Raw genomic sequence first — 20,993 nt, 5'->3', positions numbered from 1 at the left:
AGCAACCACTTTTTGAAGTTGTGGCATTATTACTGTTATCAGAACTGTTATCTAATAACTTTTGAGTCTGTGTGTGGAGGAGAAGTCTGACTGTACATCTGTGTGTGGTGTTTTTCTGCAGTGTAGTTAAAAATCCTCTTACTAACTGGCCATGTGATTAAGACAGACCATCACAAGGTCACAGTTATTTTGTCAGTATCAGCATTTGGATGTATTACAGCAAAGATCTTACAAAAAAGTAAGACCTCTGAAAGACAGAATGGAGTGTGAGTTGGATAGACACCATCGAAACTATATTCATTCACAACAAAATAATCACAGTATATGACAATGAGTGTGCGGTAGATACAACTTTTTACAGATTCTGTTGTGAGTGTACAGTATGTATACTCAATGACCTTTTTCCAAAAGGTCAATGCCATCGATTTTGCTTTCACTGGAAATTTGTCTAGAATGTTGACTAGGGTTTTATTTAACAGTGTGATATTGTTACAGAAAGGTCACAGAGTAGACGGTCCTTAGGTCCTTATATAAGCTGTATCTTGTATCACTGAATGAACTGATGTAAAAATGCATGATGTTTTTCTTGATATCTGTGCTATATTTTCTTCCCCTCTGTTTCTTACTTATTCTATCAATGCCTTGGTTTATCTTCATGTCACAATTTGTTGTGTATTTCTAAGGTTTTCTTTGTATTTTGATTTTGGATACCACAAATACTACAATATATCTACCATGTGTCTCAAAGTGATACCATTTAAATGTGCTAGATAGATTCTTATGTGTCTAAGATTTGCCCCAATGAAAACATAGAGACCAAATACTTGGCCCTTAAAAAAAAAAAAAAAAAAATGCTTGCATTAGACCTAAGTGTGAGGATCCCGCTCCTAACCCTAACCCTAACCCTAATCTCATCATTTCTTTCTTTAGTAATCAACGTCCTTTGTAGGAAGCCTCACAAGAAATAAGTTAAATATAAGATGTGTTAATCCATAAATAAGGTGCTAGCTAAAACAACTGATATCAAACGAAATATTGTTTGATCTTTATATTAGTAACATTTGCAAATACACAGTATAAAAAATACATTGACAATATTTGCTTATAAAATACATTCATGTAGGACAATCCAAATAGATTACATATCAAGTGACAGACAATTTGACAGACAAACAGATTAACTATTTGGAACCAATGAGGTCAAGATAGAAATTTCATAAAACTTAAAAGCTACATATGCTCCTGAAAGACTCAGAAAGAGGTACAGCATCTTTATGAGTTCTTGTAACATCTGTTGGTGTCGCAGCTTGGCATGGCATGATGGCTCCTGGTACAGATTTCTGCAACCGTCCAGTCATATATTAAATCCACACAATGAACAACATGTAGATCAACAGCTGTGTGTCCACAAGCTAAACAGTAAGCCCTAAACTCGATTGCCTATTTCAAGTTATTCTAGGTAAAGCCTCAGATTGATGTGTACATAGGAAATTGCAGCTCCTTGCAAATGTTTGATAGGTCTGAGTGATGAGTGCTAGCATAGATTGTAGGTAACTTGAGACAAGGGCAAGAATCTAACTAGCCAATGAAAGAACTACTTTGTGCAAGATAGTAGTCATGTTGCCATTACAGGTTGAAAAGAGTGTTTTATAAAATAAGCAACAGTTGCATGAAATGCTTTTAAAGCACTGCTTGTGTGTGAATTAATGTTCATACTTGCATGTTAACTACCTTGCAATGCCTGAATGGTAGTTTGCATTTGAAAATGAGATATTACACATGTATGTTTATCCCTGCAATCTGACTTACCAGCCTGTGTGCATACAGTGAAGGTGTGCATGTACTGTACAAATGTTCTGCTGCATGCATACAATGTATTTGTTCAACCGTGAGTGTGTGTGTGTTAATGTGTGTGTATGGGGGGGTCATCTAAACAGCCAGAGAAGGCCAATTATGCCAAACAGGAGGCTTGAGGGTGTATTCATACAGCTGGTGGAAGTGTGGGTGTGGGGGTGAGGAGGGCAGTTCGTGTAGGGCTCCAGACAGGCAGCATAGGCCATGACATGTGCCACGTAGTTCTGCTCTTTCACTCCGTGGAACAGGTGAGCCATCGGGCCTTTGGCGTAGATGGCCACATCCTCCCCGCCGTGCGTCTCAGCATCGAGTGGGACGGCAGCCTGCTGCATGTACTCCTCATCATCTAGAAAGAATGAGTAGAGTGGAGTATGTAACCAAAACAGTTTCAGGCAACTCTCTACTTGGATGATCAACTGTTAACAAAAAACAGATGTTTGTATAGACTGTGTTACAATCCAGTTGAACTATATTCTTCACCCAACTGTGTCATCCGAAACCCAGCAGAGTAATTACTGAGACATTATAAATATTACTCACAGCATTGGACCACACAAAAAAAGCAAACATGGAATATCCTGCCTTTGCCACTCAGAAATAACAGAGCATTGAATTCCATTTGGTTTTTAAGGGAAATATCAACCACTTCACATATTTGGGATGCCATTCACCCTATAGTAATTTATGTGGCTGTTTTGTCCATAAAGTGTTCTGCAAATCATCTGTAAGGAGGTAATTTAAATCCTTTTAATGTAATTACAACATTACGGCTTAAATTATCTAAAGAGAATATCTAATATTATGAATAACCTTTACACGTGAAACTAATGAATAGTTCTGGAACATAAATATGACCTTGTTGTCGATGTTTGTCGATGACGTTAAAAGGCTATAGGCTTGGGTGTTGCAGTTTAGAGGACAAATCATTAAAAAAGGGTTGAAAGGCCTTTATTGCCTGTAGCTAATCATCTCCATTCATTAAAAAATGCAACCTTGTGTTTTGAACTCATAGCCTTTATCAGAATATAGAGGCTGACTTTTGCAGTGCCTTATATTTTTACAGATGGATACATAAAGTTTTAGAAATGAAGCCTTACTTGTAATTACATTTTCCGAGAACCAACTACTGGCTCCAAAACCATAAAGTAATGCCACTCCGTTTAAACAGACAAAATTGGGGGTTTAAATAGGTAATTCATTCCAGGAAAGAGTATTTCCACCTTAAAGTATACACACTCATGCAATGACTACAACAAATGGTGCAGAACAGGAGGGGGAGGAACTGGATCATTGCTTGTCCAGTGTTCCACAAAGAAACACAAATAGCTTTTTAAGTCAACTTACATGTACACAATGAGACCATTGCATACAACAAAGAAGAGCACAGCAAAGTGAACCACCATAAACATCATATTTCATCTTTGTTTTCCAGGGAGAAACACAGGCATGAGTCAGCCATAACCACATCAGTTCAAGCTGTCTGTCTACACATCAGCACAAACGAATGCCGCATCTGAAAGACATTAGTGTGTACTCACAGTAATCCACCAATGTGATGTTCCCTCTGGTTCCATTTATATGGACGTAACCGGGGCCATTGGCGTACAGGATGCTGGTGAAAGGCATTTTGTCATCAGCTTTCTTTGGTGCCAGACCTGAATGACAAAAAAATGGTGGTGAAGGTGAGTAATAATAATACACGGCACGGATCATATATTTCTATATTTTGATGGAGGCAAACACATGTTAATTATGAAACAAAACAAAATAAAAACTTCAACTGTCAAGCTTAATTATTTCCTTAAAGTTAAAGTGGCTTTGATTTACCCCAGTAATTTGTAAATTTCATGTTGCTAAGGATGATTTTGATGCTAATTTCAGTCTGACAAACGGTCAAGGTTTGTGTTGTGGATCATACCAAAGATTGGATTTCCTCGAGGTGTGTTGCCACCAAAGGTGAAGACGTGAGAGTGATCAGCAGTGACAACAGTCAGTGTATCGGATTCTCTGGTTAGCTGTGCAGCACGATGAACTGCTTGGTCGAACATCACAGCTTCTGTCAGTGCCAGTTTGGCGATGCCATCATGGTGGCCATGATCTATTCTCCCTCGTAATAAAAGACAACAAATAGATACAATATTAATCTTGGTTTTCATTTGTTGAGCTGTCAGTTTTGTAGTCTTTGGTGCTTAATGTCGAGATATATTTGATTATTCTTCATGTGTTTTAATCCATAATTCTTCAAAAATAGGTCTAAGCTGCTGTCGGTACTCATCTTCCACAAACAGGAAGTATCCTTTCGGATTCTTGCTGAGGATTTGAATGGCCTTCTCTGTCATCTCCACAATGGAGGGATCACGCGTGTCATTCCGGTAAACCTCAAATCTCATGTCCTTTGGCTCAAACAGACCTGGAAACAAAGAACCAAACAAGGAGGGAAAATTTTAAAGCTGTTGCAGAATTTGAATGGATCGGATGCTGGCATCATCTGGCGGTAGATTCTAAAAAGACACTGTGGCAGACAGTATTGCTTTGTTTAATGTAAATGGGCAGATTAATGAGAGAAAGACTGAAGGCCAAGTGAAAGAGGTAAGACAAGGGGAAAATTATTGAGCACTTATAGACTTGCCTTTTGGGAAAGCTTGTTCTGTTCTCCTATGACCTCATATTTTATATGTAGGAACACTTTTAAATGTATGAATGATTTTGAACAGTACACATCCATTTGTAATGTATACATAATATCAATATGACAGTGCAAGACAATAAAGATTCTGTGTTGCAGGTGTAACAGAGTTAATGAATCCACTTGCCATAACTAACCATATTGCCATGTTTTATTATTGAATACGCACTGAATCTAATTTATTATTAGTCACCTATCTCTTTTAATATTATGTTATTTACTTTGTTACTCTTACAATGTGTAAGCTACTACAGTCTTATTTTTGTGTGTATGCTTAAATGCCCCTTGAACGGGCCCTTGCAGAATTCGCATTTGTACTAAGCTCCATTCATATATTTTATAACTTTGTTTTATGGGTAAAAGTGTGTTTTATTTGAATGATATGTTGAGATAAGCTTTCAGTAACTACAAGTTTTGGTAACAATGTGGGTGTGTGTAATCTATGTGTAGCAATTTATTGAGCCGGTTATCAGTGATCTTGCTAGCTCAATGTTAGCTTGTAGCTACTGCTCGTGATGCACCTGGATATCTGCAGCGAGTAATTAATTTTATTTTGTTTCAGTGTATATTTTCTGCGACTGCTGCTGTGAGAGTTGGCTGTGGAGAGCTAATGCCACTGTGTTTGTTACCAGGTACACTTGATATTTTTTGTCATTGTCATTTTGTTTTGCTGTGTGTGGGTGTTTGGTCACCAGTCTGCTGTGCCCGGTGCTCATGTGTATATTTTCTGCGACTGCTACTGTGAGAGTTGGCTGTGGAGAGCTAATGCCACTGTGTTTGTTATCAGAATAAATCCGGGTCAGAGCTGAGAAGTGACTGTGTGCGTGTCATCCTTAACACAACGCAAGAGAGAGTATACCACTGCTACACAGGCAGTTGCATCAGCACTCTTGTCTGCATTGTCACAGCAAAGAAAGCACCCCTAGTTCTTATCACTGTAATAAGGAGTGATAACTTCAGGTAACTGGGAATTTACAGCGCACCACCATGATTATCTCACATGGCTGTAAAGATGATAGCTGACCTTACCAGAATCCTTTTGTTTCTAAGTCCTTGAGAAGGTTTTGTAACTTAGATAAGAAGTTAATCTGTCAACACCTGCGTAACATAGACACAGAGGTCCAAATAATGTGCGTATGTGTGTGTACAGTACCCTCTGTGTTGCACATGCATTGCTATGTATATGTTTTTGTTCTTTTAGTCTTATTTGTATGGGGTATGGTGTGTGTGTGCTGCAGCAAGTTACCCACCCATGAGCCGGTCAGTAGTTTTAACGTTTATCTCATCAAACTCCTTCCTGTGCCAAACATAGTATGACTTCTTGTTCTGAAACACAAACCAGAGGACACATGACTCTCTGTACTTATCTTAAAAACATGTGGAAACTGACTGAATCTGACAGCAATCTTAAATAATCTTACTGGTTTAGCCTTCAGCCACACGTCAATGAGGTTCCTCCTGTCTTTGCGCTCCCCCTTGCGAGAGTTGGAGGTGGGGTACTCAGGGTCTGGAGTGCCTTTTGGTGTCATGTACATCCTCCCTCCCCCCAGAATCACCTTAAAGGGACACCAGACAGAAGTCAGACAGAGTCATTATATAAAGGGACTGTACTGCACTAGCAATGCAGCTTTCACCGTACTGCTGCTTTTCTAATCTACCAGGTGTCATCACCTTATGTCATGTGTAAATCATTTTATCACTGGGAGGGTTCGAGATTTTGTCTATCCAAAACAAACACAGAGTGCTGTGAAGTTACAGTTTCTATTACGTCCTCAGGGGGTGTTTACAGTGGAACCCTGAGTGCAGCGGGACTGAGAGTGAGCGCATTTCCGAATTAAGTTTTAAAAACACACATTTATCGACTGAGGTGTCTCGCATGGAGGTTCCAAACTGACAGGAGCACCAACCCATGGATACAAGGAGACGTGACAGATCCATTTTACTAGTCGGCATGGTGGCTACCATCTAGTTAGCATGGCTGGAATCGTTAGCATAGACGTGCCATGCTGTGTGTAGCCCATAGACTGTATAAAAATAAGGTGTAGCTGTGGTGTTTCCAGTTTAACAGCACTGTTGGGTAGGTGCTGGGCACGTGATGGGTGTGTTTGTGGTGTTTGTGTGCTCTGAAACATGCCACAGCGTGGATATAAACTCACACAGCTGACAGACTGTTAGCCTAGCATGCTAATCCTACATGAACATATGGATGAGACCAGATAGAAACAGATGAAAGTGCAGGGGAATTAACAGATAATTAGAACAGTTATAATTCAAATTAAGAGAAGTTCTCTTTCAAATTATGCATAGGACAGTAAGATGGTGGCGCCCTGTGGAGTGCAGCTACTTTAACAGAAGCAAAGTGAGAAGAAAATAAACTAAATGAAAATGAGACAAAATGCCACCAAAGAAAGCCAATAATGCAGTTGAGGAAGAATTGGAGGAAATCACAGAATCTCTGAACTTCATGTTGGATGAGCTGAGCAAAGTGGCTAAACAAGCTATTTTACTTGATCTGATGGACGAAGTCAAACAACTGAAGAACCTTGTTAAAGAGAAGGATAAGAAAATTGATGACCTTGAGCGAACAATTTATGACCTGGAACAATACACAAGAATGGAGGATTTAATCTCAAGCGCACGGGCTGGATACAATACACTGAACTTATGCCAGGACCATGGCCAGAGGTGAAGACACGGAGGACGTGCCTGACAGAGGAACTACAAACGCTGGAACAGCAAGTCATAAAGATTTTGGAAAATAAAGATATGATGAAGAACGCAGACATTGCCAGACATGCACGCATCTTAGGGAGACAAAACAAGATACGAGGAACATGGACAAGAAACTGCGAAGTGATGATTATATCGCAAAATGAAACACCCGAAGAAGCCAAAGTAGTTATGATAAGAGAATTAAAAGACTTATCAGTACAGATAAGGAACTATAAAAACTAAGGCCTGTTTCTGCTGATACCATGGAATATTTCCTTTGAAGATATTAGTTACTGTGGATTTTATGGTCATTGGTTTGGATTGTGTGGGGGAGCATTTGCACAGAATATTGAATAAATAAATGACAGATCATGATGAGGACGATTCCCATTCAGAGACATGGATGGGGAGGAGTTTGAAGACATTGGCAAAGATTGTGTTGGTAATCATCTACATAGATTATATAGTAACTATGAAAATTTGAACCTTAAAACCTTTGACCACACAAAGCACAAATTATATGAGATTGAAAATGATATTGACCTGGAAAACCACTTCTACAATAACATCAACAACAATTGTGAGTACTACACAGATGAACAATTCCACAGTAATGTGAAAATGGTAGGTACTCTATCAATAATACAAGTCAACAGTAGAAGCCTCTATAGAAACTCATAAATCAAGGATTATATGTGTCACTTCAGTAAGTCCAGTGTAATCGCTGTATCTGAGACTTGGCTTGATAATGAGAAAGTTTATGATGTGGAACTGGGAGGATATGAGTTGTTTGTGATTAACAGGATCAATAAAAAAGGAGGAGTTGATCTGTATAGTGATACAGCTTTAAGATGCAGCATAGTAAAATGTCAAATACTATAGAAAATATTCTGGAATGTTTAACTATAGAAATGATGTTGAAAAATCTAAAAATATAAGTAACCAGTAGCCTGCCTTGATACATTCAACGATAAATTAGCTTATATGTTTGACAAATTGAATGACAAAATGGTGCAAACTGTATGGAGTGATTTTAATATTGATTTGATAGATAGATATCAATATGTAAAAATAAATAATGTCAAATTAGATTTGTTGAAGGTTACTTGCTTGTTAGCCCCTAAACTGTTTATTCTGTATATAATATGATATTTGTAAAGTTTTATTTGCTGATGACACTAATTTATATTGCTCTGGGAAAAGTTTGGAACAACTTCTGAATAAAGTGGAAAGGGAATTGAAAGTCTTAAAGAAATGGTTTGATATTAACAAGTTATCGTTGAATTTAAGTAAAACAAAGTTTATAATATGTGGTATTCAGAAAATCAATTATCAAGTAAAAATTATGATCAATGATGTTGAAATAGAAAGTGTATGAAAATAAATTTCTGGGCATGATAATTTATCATAAACTATGTTAGAAATCACACATAGATAATAAACAAAAATGTCTAAAACCATTGTAGTATTATATAAACTAAAGATATCTTGAATCAGAACTCACTATATATACTGTATTGTATGGGGAAATACATGCAAACCCAGCACAAATTCATGCTACAGAAGAGAGCTATAAGAATTGTAAATCCATCATTATTATGAACCAACAAACACACTATTCATTAACTTACATGCATTAAAATTTTGTGATCTAGTTGATCTTAAAACTGTACAGATAATGTACAAAGCACAAAATAATTTACTTCCTAACTATCCAGAGGCTGTTTAAAATTAGAGAGAGCCAATGCAAACTAAGGGGAATATATATTTTTAAAAAAAAGCAAGAGTAAGGACAAATATAAATTAAAGCGGCAAGCAGCGTTGGTCGGGACCTCGCACTCTGGCCCATCGGGATCAGATCATTTTGCTTTTTAAAAATGAGAGATATTTCTTACGAGTGTGGTGTGCTTTTATTTTGAAATTTTGATTGAAATGTGTACTGTCAGGTGTGTAGAGACAATAAGTAACTGCAGCTGGACACAGGAAAATACTCATATATTTGAATGGAGAGTGTGAACAAACCCACACCTTTTTGAACATTTACTGCTTCCACATAGTTTTAGATACAGACTTCATTTGAACTTTAAATGAGTCATGAGACTTTAACCTACAAATCTTGAATTTACATGTTTTTTCTATCTTTTACTGTTTTTGAGATATTAGAGTTTGACTTTTAAAGTCTTTTCTTGCTCCTCCTGTGATTTTATAATGAGTGTATTGCGGAATGTTTCACAGCACTGAGGGAGTGACATCACTAGGAGCAGTTGGAGAGGAAGATTTTAGAAAACACTTTTTGTGAAATATCCTCATAAATCCCATTTCTTTGGCCAAATCTTACATTAAAAATCATATTATAGTAGGAAATTTCATGGCAAATCCATTAATACAGGTTTGAAAGTGGTCAGATTTATAGTTTAGATGTCAGAAGCCTCTGTTTGACACAAAGTTCATACCTCCCCATTGTTTTACATTGTAAAGGTGATATGGCACTGCAACTTTCAGGGCTTATTAAATCCAAACCGTTCGAGTTATTACAAAGCTTTTAACAACTTTTTTTCACCATAGTGTTATAAGTCATATATCAAAGTGTGAAGCCGATACCATTAACGCCCTCGGAGGAGATAGCATTTGTTCGGGGGCCAAAATTGGGGCAAAGTCTTGTTTTGAAAGGCTAATTGTGGACTTCCTGTTGGATTTAGGTCAGGGGTGTCAGTGTATGATTTGTAGGTCTTGATGAGACAAATAATTGAGTTTTGGTTTGATCTCTCTACGACATTCCTACGGGCTGTGGTGGCCATTTTAGTTGCATGGGTGGCACTAGAGAGTGCATTTTTGCACTTTGGGGGTTAATTTTTACATTTTATCAAATTTTTCACAAGACCTGATGTGCGTGCCAAATTTGATGAGTTTTTGAGCATGTTTAGGGGGTCAAATTAAGGGTTTAAGTGGCGTAATAATAAAGAAAGAAAGAAAGAAAGAAAGAAACACACGAAAAACAATAGGGTCCTCGCCCTTACTACTACTAAATAAAATATCCCAAGATATGAGTGGAAAGTATTGTTCTTTCAACTGCATTTATACCCTTTTCTTTTACTCTAATGTTGCTTAACCATGTCATGTGATATGTGACTTCAGTACACTTTAACAAGAAATATCACTGGGACCACTACACAAAATTGCCAGTGAGTGGTTAATATCCAGGAATTCACATTATAGACACTACCACTGTTTATCCCTGTAACAAACTGACCACAATTTCACACACTGACATTCACATTGACCATACATGGTCCGGCCATATACTAGGTTTAGACCTAGTCTTGTTTTTTTTTTCTTCCCTGCACCTAGTATGTCTTGTATTCTACAGCTGCCTTGTAATGTCTTAAAACAATTTAACCAGATCAAAGTCTATGTGGACCCAGTGCACTTTGCAAGTAAAATGCGTCATATTCTAATAAATTTACTTAATTACATTTACTGCTGAGCAATATACTTTATATGAAGAATTTATATCCAAATTGTTCCCAACCCATCCTTAAAACAAAACAAGCATCAAAGACCATACTACTATGTTTTAGTTGTGCTGTCAGTCATATAATTAAAACAGTCAGTGACAGTGCAGTATTTTTTATTTGAGTTGATCAAATGAAACATCTTATTTGGTGGTAAAATAATAATAAAGACTAAAAAAGAAGAAATATTCTTACATACATCAATGTCAACATTGGTGACCAGTTGGGTGGCGATGTCAACACAGCCTTGACGCCGGGCGCTATAAGGAAGGTCGGCATCACTGTACCAGCTCCGGCTGACGGAGTGGGCATAGGCAGCAGCTGGTGAGGCATGCTGGACACGAGTGGTGGTTACGATACCAACTGATTTTCCTGGACAAGATAGAGATACAGCCAAATTGGGGATAAAACCATTTAGTTTTAAGTACACAGTAAGTACACACAAGGAGGAATTTCTTTTTGGTGGCATTGATTCAAAGCGACAAACCACAGATGACAACGGGACCTTAAATATGCAGATTGGGTGTTTACAGTGCTTATTCAAAAATTTCTTGGAGACAGACTGCTCTGGATGAAGAAATAATGACACTGGCTCAGTTCTCAATGGGTGTAGCCACAGTGCCAAAGTCTTTTCAAGCTATGTAATAAAACCCAGTGGAAGTGGTAGAGAGAGGTTTCAGTTAACTACACAGCTTATTGCTCTCTGGGAAAGCTTGTAAGTTTGCTTGGTGCCACAGCAACGCATGAGTGAAAAAAGTAAATAAATGCCCTTTATACATATATTTTATTTTAACTTTTACAAATCCTCATTGTATAATTGCCAATCTAACTGGTTCAATTCACATGAAATTGACATTACATTGTCCTTGGAAAATGGCGTGTTATCACAAGCACAAAAACCACGTTACCACAAGCACAAAAATTAAGTCTGTCAATATGAAATGATTAGACTTATTCTGAACATTGAACTATAATTGTTCTCAGTCAAGAAGCAGAGAACATTCTTATCTGATGATTGTCTTGTTCTTTGTATTTTAGTTTATGGCAGATACGAATTCGAGATAAGAACATAATTAAAACTAGTTGAACTTTATATCACACAACACATCCACTATTTAGCTAAGCCATTTATTATCTTTACCTTGTGCTTTTGCACGTCGTAGTACTGAGAAGACCTCGTTACCAAAGGTGGTGTTGCACTCGTAGGCCACTGCATTAGCGCTGACTCCAACGGTTTTAGCATTGGCTTTCACCCCACAATGGTAGGCTGTAGCTGTGCTAGCACTGTCCGCTACCTGCTTATCCACACTGTAGGTCTGTGGAATAGAAACACAAACACTATTAAAGATGGGACAAGACATTAACATCCACAGCCTGACAATAATATGAGTTGTATGGACAGTAAATGGTATAAAAAGAAATGGAGAAATAAGACAATGGAAACAGATATTTAGTAATATAAGTAATTATTCTCAAGATCCCCTTTTAAAAAAATGTTGTTTTCTTGTTTGTTTCTTGTTGCTGAGCCAAAATGATTTCTCACTCAAACACAGTAGTGGAAAGTGGGAAAGGTGGCAGTTTCTGTATGTGGCAATCTTCAGCCATGAACATACCTAGTTGCTATATTATTCCAAACAAACAACTGTTGCTACTTTCATAAATGTAAAAACAATCGATTCCTGAACAGAAAGCAGTTGGAAAGGTCTTTCTAGGAAAGACCTATTAGACCTACCGGACCATATCAAATCTTTCTTGAGTATAGGTTAGAACACAGAAACAGCAAAATAATACTCACATTGACTCTCGCTTAAGTTACAATCATCGAGGGACTGTGCTTGGTCATGATGCTGAATCCCATTTATCCCTTCCTGTTTATTTAATCTTAAGTCTATTTTCACTTCTCCTACCACAATGTCAGCAATTTTCCGTTAAAGTGTTGATTTTAGCTTAATCCATTGAAACTCTTTTCACACAAGATTTGAGGATTTAAGCCATTGTGGGATGGGATGAGGCAAGATGCAACATGTTAAGAGAACAAAGCATGTGAAAAATGGACACACACACTAAACCACTGACCCACCCCTTCACTATTACTGAGGTATTCATCTGTGGTGCATCTTTCTCTGTGTGTCTCTTTCTCACTCATTCCTTCTATCTGTCACAACTGCACTGGTTTACCAGGAAACCACAGAAACATATATAGATTCGCACATGCACAAAAAGACATGAACATCTAACAACACCAACACATGACATTAATGCCATTGTTGCTTTATGTTTTGACTATTTCAAACTTATAAATCAACTAATACAAGTCTGGTGTTTTTAATGAGATATGGTAGTAAAAAGTTATCATAATAATGTTAAACTGTAACCAGGAACACATATGTATAAATACATTTCAGGAAGCAACTGTGGAGAGAAAAATGCAAAAAAAAGTAAATCTAGAATCTACATGGTTTGTGCATGGTTTGGATAAGTTGTGGATGAACAATTACTGATGACCTACAGGTCACCAGTATTGTGTTGTCACCTTAGACAGGGCCACATATGGAAAAGTGTCCATGGTCAGCATCGTCTCCTCCCCAGACCTGCCCTCCATCTGACCTTGCAGAATTCGAGCTGCAGACACTGTGGACACGCCCATCCCTGGGAGAGAATGACTGACAGGTCACTGATATGATCTACCAAACTTTCACAATATGTACTTGAATGTTTTGCTGACCCCACAGAGCCCTGAACACTACTCTCTGTTCAGTTTGTGAACATTAAAAAAATGCAGACCAGAAATATTAAAATGTGTTATTACTGCCAGACCGAGGTAAAAATTTGGTTTAGTAATCTCTAAGTAAACAGAGTCAAAGCAGGTCAAGGCCATTAACCATCAGCTGAATCCGCAAAAATGGAGGGGGCATTTAAGGCAGTGGTTTTTTAGGAGAACTGCATTTTAAAGCAAAATCATCACACAGACCAACGCTGACTCTTCAGGCAAGTATTCAGACCACTATTTGTAGAATATCTAACATAAAAACATGTATAAAGTTACTACAATATCTCGACTCAGCATATATATTACATAAAACAATTAAGGGACCTTTTTTTATCTTGTCCTATAGTCCACTATTAGATTTAACTCTTAACTTTGAAAACCAACTGTAAGAAGCTGATGTCAATGTGACGCACTTAACTCTCCCTTAAACGTCACATTCATAAAACAGGGAACAAGCTCTGGGCATTACTGGTAAGATGCACCACAAAAACTCACCCTCGACCACCCAGAAATGTGACTAAGTAGCTCTGATTTGAAGCAGAGATTCTAGTAGTTAACAGGAAAAACACTCTTAAATCTCTGCATCTTAAAACAGCTGCCCTTACAAAAATTCCTCTCATACCCCACCAGCTGTAAATATACCACACAAGTGACATTTAATGTGAAAAATTTTCCAATTCAATATGATCCAGTTGGAAACGTTCTCCAGTTGGCAATAATCCCTTTGGTAAACAGTATAGTCACTGAATGCCAGACTACACCGCTAAAGGAGAAGACATCTAGGAGATCTACAGAATGGCAGCCATCTCCTGCACTAATTGGAATTGCCATCTTAAATGCCACCTCACATCCTGAGCTCCTAAAAATACAAAGTTCAACAAGTCCTCATCCCTAAACAACAAAATACGTTGTTTTTTAGTGCCATGCAACATAAGCATTAATTTGGAGCTGAACATAAATCCAATATTAATTTTTTGCCCTGTTTTGGTCTCCACCAACTCCTGAGGGAAATATTTGGCTTTTCAGTTGCTAAATGCTCCATTGTGTTCACCAACCATTTAAATTTCTCTGTCTGTTTGGTGGTGGGCAGGTAGTACACAGTGGGTTTTTGAAAACTTATTTGCTGAAAACAGCTGCCTGCTGTGCTGGAAAGGAGTTTGTGATTGGTAAGAGTGGTGAGCGTGACCCAAGATGATCAAAGTGAACCAAAACAGTGAGCTGAAAGATTCTAAAATTCTCAGTAGAGCTGAAGGAAACTGTAAAGTTAATGGTAGTGGAGTGTGTGGTAATGATCACCCTTTTACTTTATTTGTCCCCAGCGGGCAATTGGATGTGCAGCAGTGAAGTACAGGATAAAAAAACATAAAAGCACAGGAAAACATCATATAAATACAAAAACATCAAAGAAAGACAAAAGAAAACAGTTTAAAACTATTTTTAGAAATTACTTTAAACATTTAAACCATAAGATTCTTAGATCTCCACTCCAGTGTCTTAGTCATGCCATACATATGGGAGCCACACTGCTTCTGAATTTCTAGAGAAGAAGGTCATTACTCACATCTGCAGCAGTTTGTCCTGTCAGCATAAACTCCATTTTAAGCATTTGAGCAAATGACCAAAGGTGTTATTTACTTGACGAGAATAGCAAAGTTTCATTGCGAATACTAGCCCATCAGTCCCTTGAAAAATCTAGATACCTTCATGCGCTACTACTCGCTGACAGCCCACTGTCCAAGCCACTTTCCCACAATCCATGCTGAGCACAGCAAGAATTCTGTGACTACTTACACTTGAGCATTGTCCTGAATTTTATATTGAGCTCTATTTGTCAGTAAGGTTGACTGTAGTTGCTTTTTCTGTTCAAAATTCAGCCCCAACCAAGACAGCATCAAATATTTGCTGGAGAACATTCAGTAATGACAGCATGACCCTACCGTCGCCGAGGAACAGGATGATGTTCTTGGCCTGGTGCTCTCGAGGGCGGAGTTTCAACGCAGCATCCAGTGTTGCCCTCGCCTGAGCATCCCAATAGGATGGTTCTTTCTCAAGCTCATACAGCTCTGCTCCATGGAAACACACACACACACACACACACACACACACATAGAGAATGAGATGAGTGTGGATGGGTATGAACAGATCTTAGAGATTTTGCAGGTAGAGAATAATGCATGCGTGTGATACTGAGAGTTCAGTATGTATGTGTGGATGTCTTTTCATGTGTGGAATGGTAAAGCTCCGGTACAGAGAAACTTCAAGTGAATTCAAGTGTGTCAGTGGGTGCCTGTATGCTCATGCATCTCTCTCTGCCTTTCCCTGACACTTTGAAAAGGGGTTTCTCAAGAGGTGTCAAAATGACAAAACGGACCAAGAAAACACTTTGGTTTCTGTCTGTTCATGTCCACTGGGAGGCTCACAGTGAAGGAAGTCAAAAAGGAACATTCCTCCGGCCACACACCAAAACAACGGAAAAATAAACAGTCCATCCCACACTTTACACAAACAGGTAGACACAGGCAGAAATATACTCACACACACTTTTGTTCATCTGACTCCCCATTTCACATACACACCTGAATTTGTGCTCATGAGCCAATGCAGTCGAAGCTCTCAGGCACAGTCTGTCCTCAAACACAAACACACACTCACCCTTTCCCAGGTTGAGGTTACCTGCTTGACTCTCTCTGCGCGTCCACTTGTCTGCCCACACCGTGCTACTAATATCCCAACCACAGGGCGCAATAATAACTGTGTCGTCTCCTCACCTTGGCTCTCCATAGCGACCCAATCCACAGCCAGCAGGATGGGACCCAGAAGGATGAGCAGCAGATTGGGGGCCCTGCGCTGTGGTGTCTGCATCTCTAATCCGAGCAACCCGGAGGCTGGAGAGGTTGACACAACCGGCATTCAGCGCAAAACACCACGACCAAAAGGCAGAGGCACTGGCAGAAAGTGTGTGTGGCTGCTGAGACCTCCGGCCCTGCCTTTTTAAAGCCCCGCTGGGTGTGTAGTAAGGAAGGGCCCACGCCAGCTCATAGGCTTAGAGCCACAAAAGAGGGAAGAGAGAATGTGGGAGAAGGAGGAACAACCAGGGGGAGAGAGAGAGAGAGAGAAAGAGACAGAGGAGCAAGGACCACACAAGAGCACTGTAGCATCACAGCCCCTCTCCTCACTTTCATTCCTGAAAATGCACCACCCCCATTGTATTGTTTTAAAAGGTTACTTTAATTTAGTTCTCCCTCTCTTCCCTGGCTCCCCCACTCTGTAGTGTGTATGATAGAAATTTGAATGGTCCTTTGATGTGCTAAATCTGTAATAGGTCTTTTTTTGCAGTAGTTTTTAACAGGAAGAGAAAAAAATGGCTAACCAATTTGTGTTGGCATCCATCATGATACAAATCATAACCACTTCTCTTTCCATTTCTTTCCCCCCATCCCTTGGAAAAACAGTCAAGGGGAAGTGAGGGAACAAGGTCCAACCTATTCTTGAGAATATCATGATTGAGTCTTGATGTGCTCTGCTTTTCATGTTAGGGAAATGGTCAAATTTCCATTTTCCCCCTTCTGTATTTTTGCATTTAAAAGACCCCAATATTTTCCCTCTCTCACCAAGTCAACTTGGCAGGTTTTTCCATGGGAAGTGAAGCGGGGTTAGCATTTTTCTTCTGTGAGGTAGTGGAGACCGCCTGCAGAATGAAAATGTCTTTCTTCGACGCAAACACAACAGTTAATGTGTGAAATGAGGTGAGTTGGTCCAACTTTGTTCCACACGGCAAGAAGAATAAAATTCTCGGGCGAACGGCTCTCACCTCATGAACCCGCAAGGCTGAATCTCGTTACAGTGCAGAGCTCTGGAAGACCTCTTCTTTTTGCCAACTACTCACCCGTTGCCAACAGGGGTTTGCAGTTAGTCACATGTGCCTAATCAAGACTGCAATAAAATCATAGCAGCAATGTGGGTAAAGAGGCCTCACATGATGTAGCCCACACCACATGAACTGGAAATACCAGCAGCAATGTGCAAGGATGTGCAGGATAAATTGCGGAGCCATGTCTCTCTCTGTTATGGGTTTGTCCCTGAGAGAAAGTCTAACTTATGTTGAGAAAGTCAAATTAGTGTCCTGCAAGACAAGTGTAAACACCTGGTGGCTGTTTTAAGTCTCAGCATGGATCATCGATCCACCAAAAGGTGCTTAGGCGCTTTTGTTGGCTGATTATATGGCAGGCTTGAATGCTTGTGGGAAGGCAGTGAACTCATGGGAATTTAAAAGACTCATGTAAACAAAGCAAAGCACAACAATAGTTTAAGAAATCTACTCCCATGCATACTTCATACACCGCATACAGTACTGATGTCCAACATTTAGTCAGACATTTGGTTTACTCTAATCCAGTCTTATATTTCACACAAGATCTACTATGTTTTAAAAATACAATCATTAGTTCATGTTTACACTATCTACAACACCCAAGGGGTAGATGTCTAACTTTGACAACAAAACCATGTTTCATCTTTGTTTATTGCCCCAAATCAAGCAATCATGACCACAAGTAACTACAGTTTATTGAAATAAATCACAGACCACATGCAGGAGGGATATGGAGGTATAGGCTGCTAAGGAAAATATATATTTTCTTAGCCTCTGATGCAGAGCGAGTGTGTATAGGATATTTATAGTGTAGCAGAGCAGATGGTGAACACTATTGAGATCACAAAGCAGAGGAAACTGTACAGTGGGGGGTGGGCTTTTCTTCATCATATGGTGTCTAAACAGATTCCCTATTTTTTCTTTACCAGTAAAAAGCATGTGTTCATAATTCTCTTAAATATATGTGATCCATTATGTGTAATGAGGACTAATACTAATGTGTTCTATGCTCTGTCCTGTGAGTTTTTTTTTGAAAAGGCACAGAATCATTCCTTTAAATATGCTGAATCTCAGTTGGGCACCATCTCCTTTTCTGACACTGAGACACTGAGAAGCACCTACAGTACACTCAATTAAATAGAAGTTCTGGATGCTCCTTGAAAAATTGCTATATATGTAGGCATAGTGACTGAACATTGACATCACTTTTGTTGCATGTTGATCCCCTCTACATCCAAATCTTTATAGTATTTACACTTTGTTGTCAAATATCAAATAAAGGTAAAATGGCCAAACAACAGTCGCAAAAAATTAAAGATTGGTGATAACCATACGTACCGTAAAATGGGATTCATTACCTCTTCCAAAGGGGTTAGTTTAAGTGGTTGCCTTATATGGCTGTGTAAAAACAGACCTTTTCTTAAAATGTATAGATACCTACCCAAGTTTTATAGTTACACACAAACACACACACACATACACACACAACCTTACATATAGTAATCACTCCTTCATCCCAGCATCTGGATCCTGTGTCAGACTCCCCTTAAAGTAAATTAGAAATGTTACACTCCCCTCTGCTTCCCTCCCCTCTGCTCTTAACATGTTGCTCTCCTATAACCTATAGATTCTGTAAATTACAGTGGTTAGCCAGATTTTGCGTCTAGATTACAACTCATGGAGGGAAATGTTTAGGTTCAGGTTGTCGAAGCGAGGATATACATGTGGGTGGTGCCAGACCACACAGCCACAATTTCAAGGACAGAGCCAAATTCTGTTTCCATGTCTTTTAAAAGATAACTTTTAAAAGGCATTTTTGAGATATTACAATGATAGGAAGGAAGAAAGATTGTGCCCAGGATATTGAGGGTGAAAAGTTGTAGATGCTTTCAATGGTATCTTAGGGAAGAGAGAGTCAGGCATCCAGTAGGGAAAGGAAAAGAGGGAAGAGACAGACAGACTGTCAGATAAAAAAGAAAATAAAAACAGAGACAGCGCTGATGGAACAATTAAACTAAGTCTGCAATGATGCCTGTGATCTATTTTGGCCTTGTCACAAATATGATCCTCCTTCCCTCAAACACACACTCGCACAGTGACATCTACAAGACAGATGACAAATATAACTAGATCAATTTAAGAAGGCACCACAAATGATGTAACGTCTTTTATGTGAAGCACTGGTGACTGAGATCCCATTTCAGAACAGTTGGAAGGAAAAGGTTTTGGCATGCAACTCAACTGGGGGACAATTAGAAATGAAGTACCGAGAGACCCAAGTCCCGACTCAAGAAAGCTCACAGCAGCTATGGCAAGAGACTGCTACCTCAACATCAAACAGTCTGACAGCTTTGAGAAGTGGCCCCTCTTAGTTTTTAATTGGACTCATAAATGAAATATGGAGTTTATGTGTGTGTGTGAAATGGTGAGCGAGGAGAGAACTCGTGAGCATGGGAGAGACAGAAAGAAAAAATATCTCTGTTTATGTTTGTCTGTGTGTGTGTGTGTGTGTGTGTGTGTGTGTGTGTACGTGTACGTGTGCATGCAATGCAAACATGACTGCCTGTTTCTCTGTGATGTGCTATAATTGACTATGGTGTGTTATGTCTGACTTCAGAACTAGTTATGACATGAAAAAAGTAAATTGCAGTAAACCCATATACAGGCTTATAGTTACAGTTTTATTGTGAGCATTGAAGAATATATTGCATTTGACGTCATGTAAAAAAAACAAAATGCTTTCATGGGCACATAGTGACCACATCAAACCTTTGCTTATGGCTTATGGTTTGCTAACCTTTGCCTCTTTTTCTCTTTTTTTTTTTAGCAACACCACAAACACAAAACACTGACTCACCTGCATGGCCACATCCAGAAAAGAGAAGCAAGCTTAGCAACAGTATCATCTTGTCTCTGAGCTTTAAAACGTCTTCAGCAGTCAGACCCATTTCTCTTTTCCCTACACTATTCTGGTTATTTCCACTTTCCTTTTCCTTCTTCTTCTTCTTCTTCTTCTTCTTCTTTTTCTTCTTCTTCTTCTTCTGCTTTTCTTATTCCCTTGGAGCTTTAAACACCTAGCGATTACAATCGGTTTCTTATACCTCCTCCTGCAACAATGGCTGGTGAAGTTTCTCAATGGAAAACAAAAAGTTATTTGTCTTCCACCACTACCATTTTCTAGCCCCAGCTTGCATCTTTTGTTAGAGACAGAGGCAAACTTGTTTGGACACACGCACATATCTGTACCACTAGCAGTACTCACCTTTTTACCAATATGCGTCAGAAATATCCATCAAATCAGAGAGCAGGCCCATTTCCCTCCCAAGCTGCACATCTTTTTCCTCCACAATGCATTGAATCAAAGGATTTTTCTCTCTCTGTCCTTTGTGGACACATGTCTGTTAGCAGCTCAGATCGGTTCGGGCTTTGTAGTTGGCTGCAGGAAATATCTGAATTGGTTTCAGAGGAGTCAAAGTGGGACAAAGGGTTTATGGAATGCAGAGAAATAAACAAGTGTGTAGATACTGTACATTTCCAAGACAGGCATGTTAAAACAAACTTATTCTAATGAGCTAAATGTTGATTGAA

At 38.9% G+C, this 20,993-nt stretch overlaps 1 protein-coding gene across 6 annotated transcripts; it reads right to left on the bottom strand.

Annotated features, from left to right (window-relative positions):
• Positions 1-1,057: 1,057 nt before the first annotated feature.
• Positions 1,058-20,340, bottom strand: alpi.1 (alkaline phosphatase, intestinal, tandem duplicate 1). Of its 6 annotated transcripts, none has more exons than XM_042415528.1 (12): positions 17,346-17,578; positions 16,303-16,419; positions 15,472-15,597; positions 13,298-13,413; positions 11,906-12,080; positions 10,964-11,136; positions 5,962-6,096; positions 5,791-5,866; positions 4,130-4,264; positions 3,773-3,964; positions 3,393-3,509; positions 1,058-2,200 (listed from the first exon to the last, which is right to left on the bottom strand). In XM_042415528.1, the coding sequence occupies exons 2-12, from the start codon at positions 16,394-16,396 to the stop codon at positions 1,926-1,928; spliced, it is 1,614 nt and encodes a 537-aa protein (XP_042271462.1). In that variant the 5' UTR covers positions 16,397-16,419; positions 17,346-17,578; the 3' UTR covers positions 1,058-1,925. The 6 variants fall into 6 exon arrangements, with proteins under 6 accessions (XP_042271462.1, XP_042271460.1, XP_042271461.1 ...); XM_042415526.1 differs by lacking the exon at positions 17,346-17,578 and adding an exon at positions 17,146-17,308 and having other exon boundaries at positions 16,303-16,576; XM_042415527.1 differs by lacking the exon at positions 17,346-17,578 and adding an exon at positions 17,146-17,308.
• Positions 20,341-20,993: the final 653 nt, after the last annotated feature.

The sequence above is a fragment of the Thunnus maccoyii genome, chromosome 7, assembly GCF_910596095.1.
Source record: "Thunnus maccoyii chromosome 7, fThuMac1.1, whole genome shotgun sequence".
Lineage (NCBI taxonomy): Eukaryota > Metazoa > Chordata > Actinopteri > Scombriformes > Scombridae > Thunnus > Thunnus maccoyii.
This window is presented reverse-complemented; position numbering and strand designations above follow the sequence as displayed.

Bases quoted from the DNA above. Each gene is read 5' to 3' on its own strand.
- alpi.1 (XM_042415526.1), bottom strand. From the start codon at position 16,444: ATGCCGGTTGTGTCAACCTCTCCAGCCTCCGGGTTGCTCGGATTAGAG. The intron at 15,598-16,302 runs GTGAGGAGACGA...TCCATGGAGCAG, and splicing joins GGTCGCTATGGAGAGCCAAG to AGCTGTATGAGCTTGAGAAA. The intron at 13,414-15,471 runs GTAGGGTCATGC...ATTCTCTCCCAG, and splicing joins CATCCTGTTCCTCGGCGACG to GGATGGGCGTGTCCACAGTG.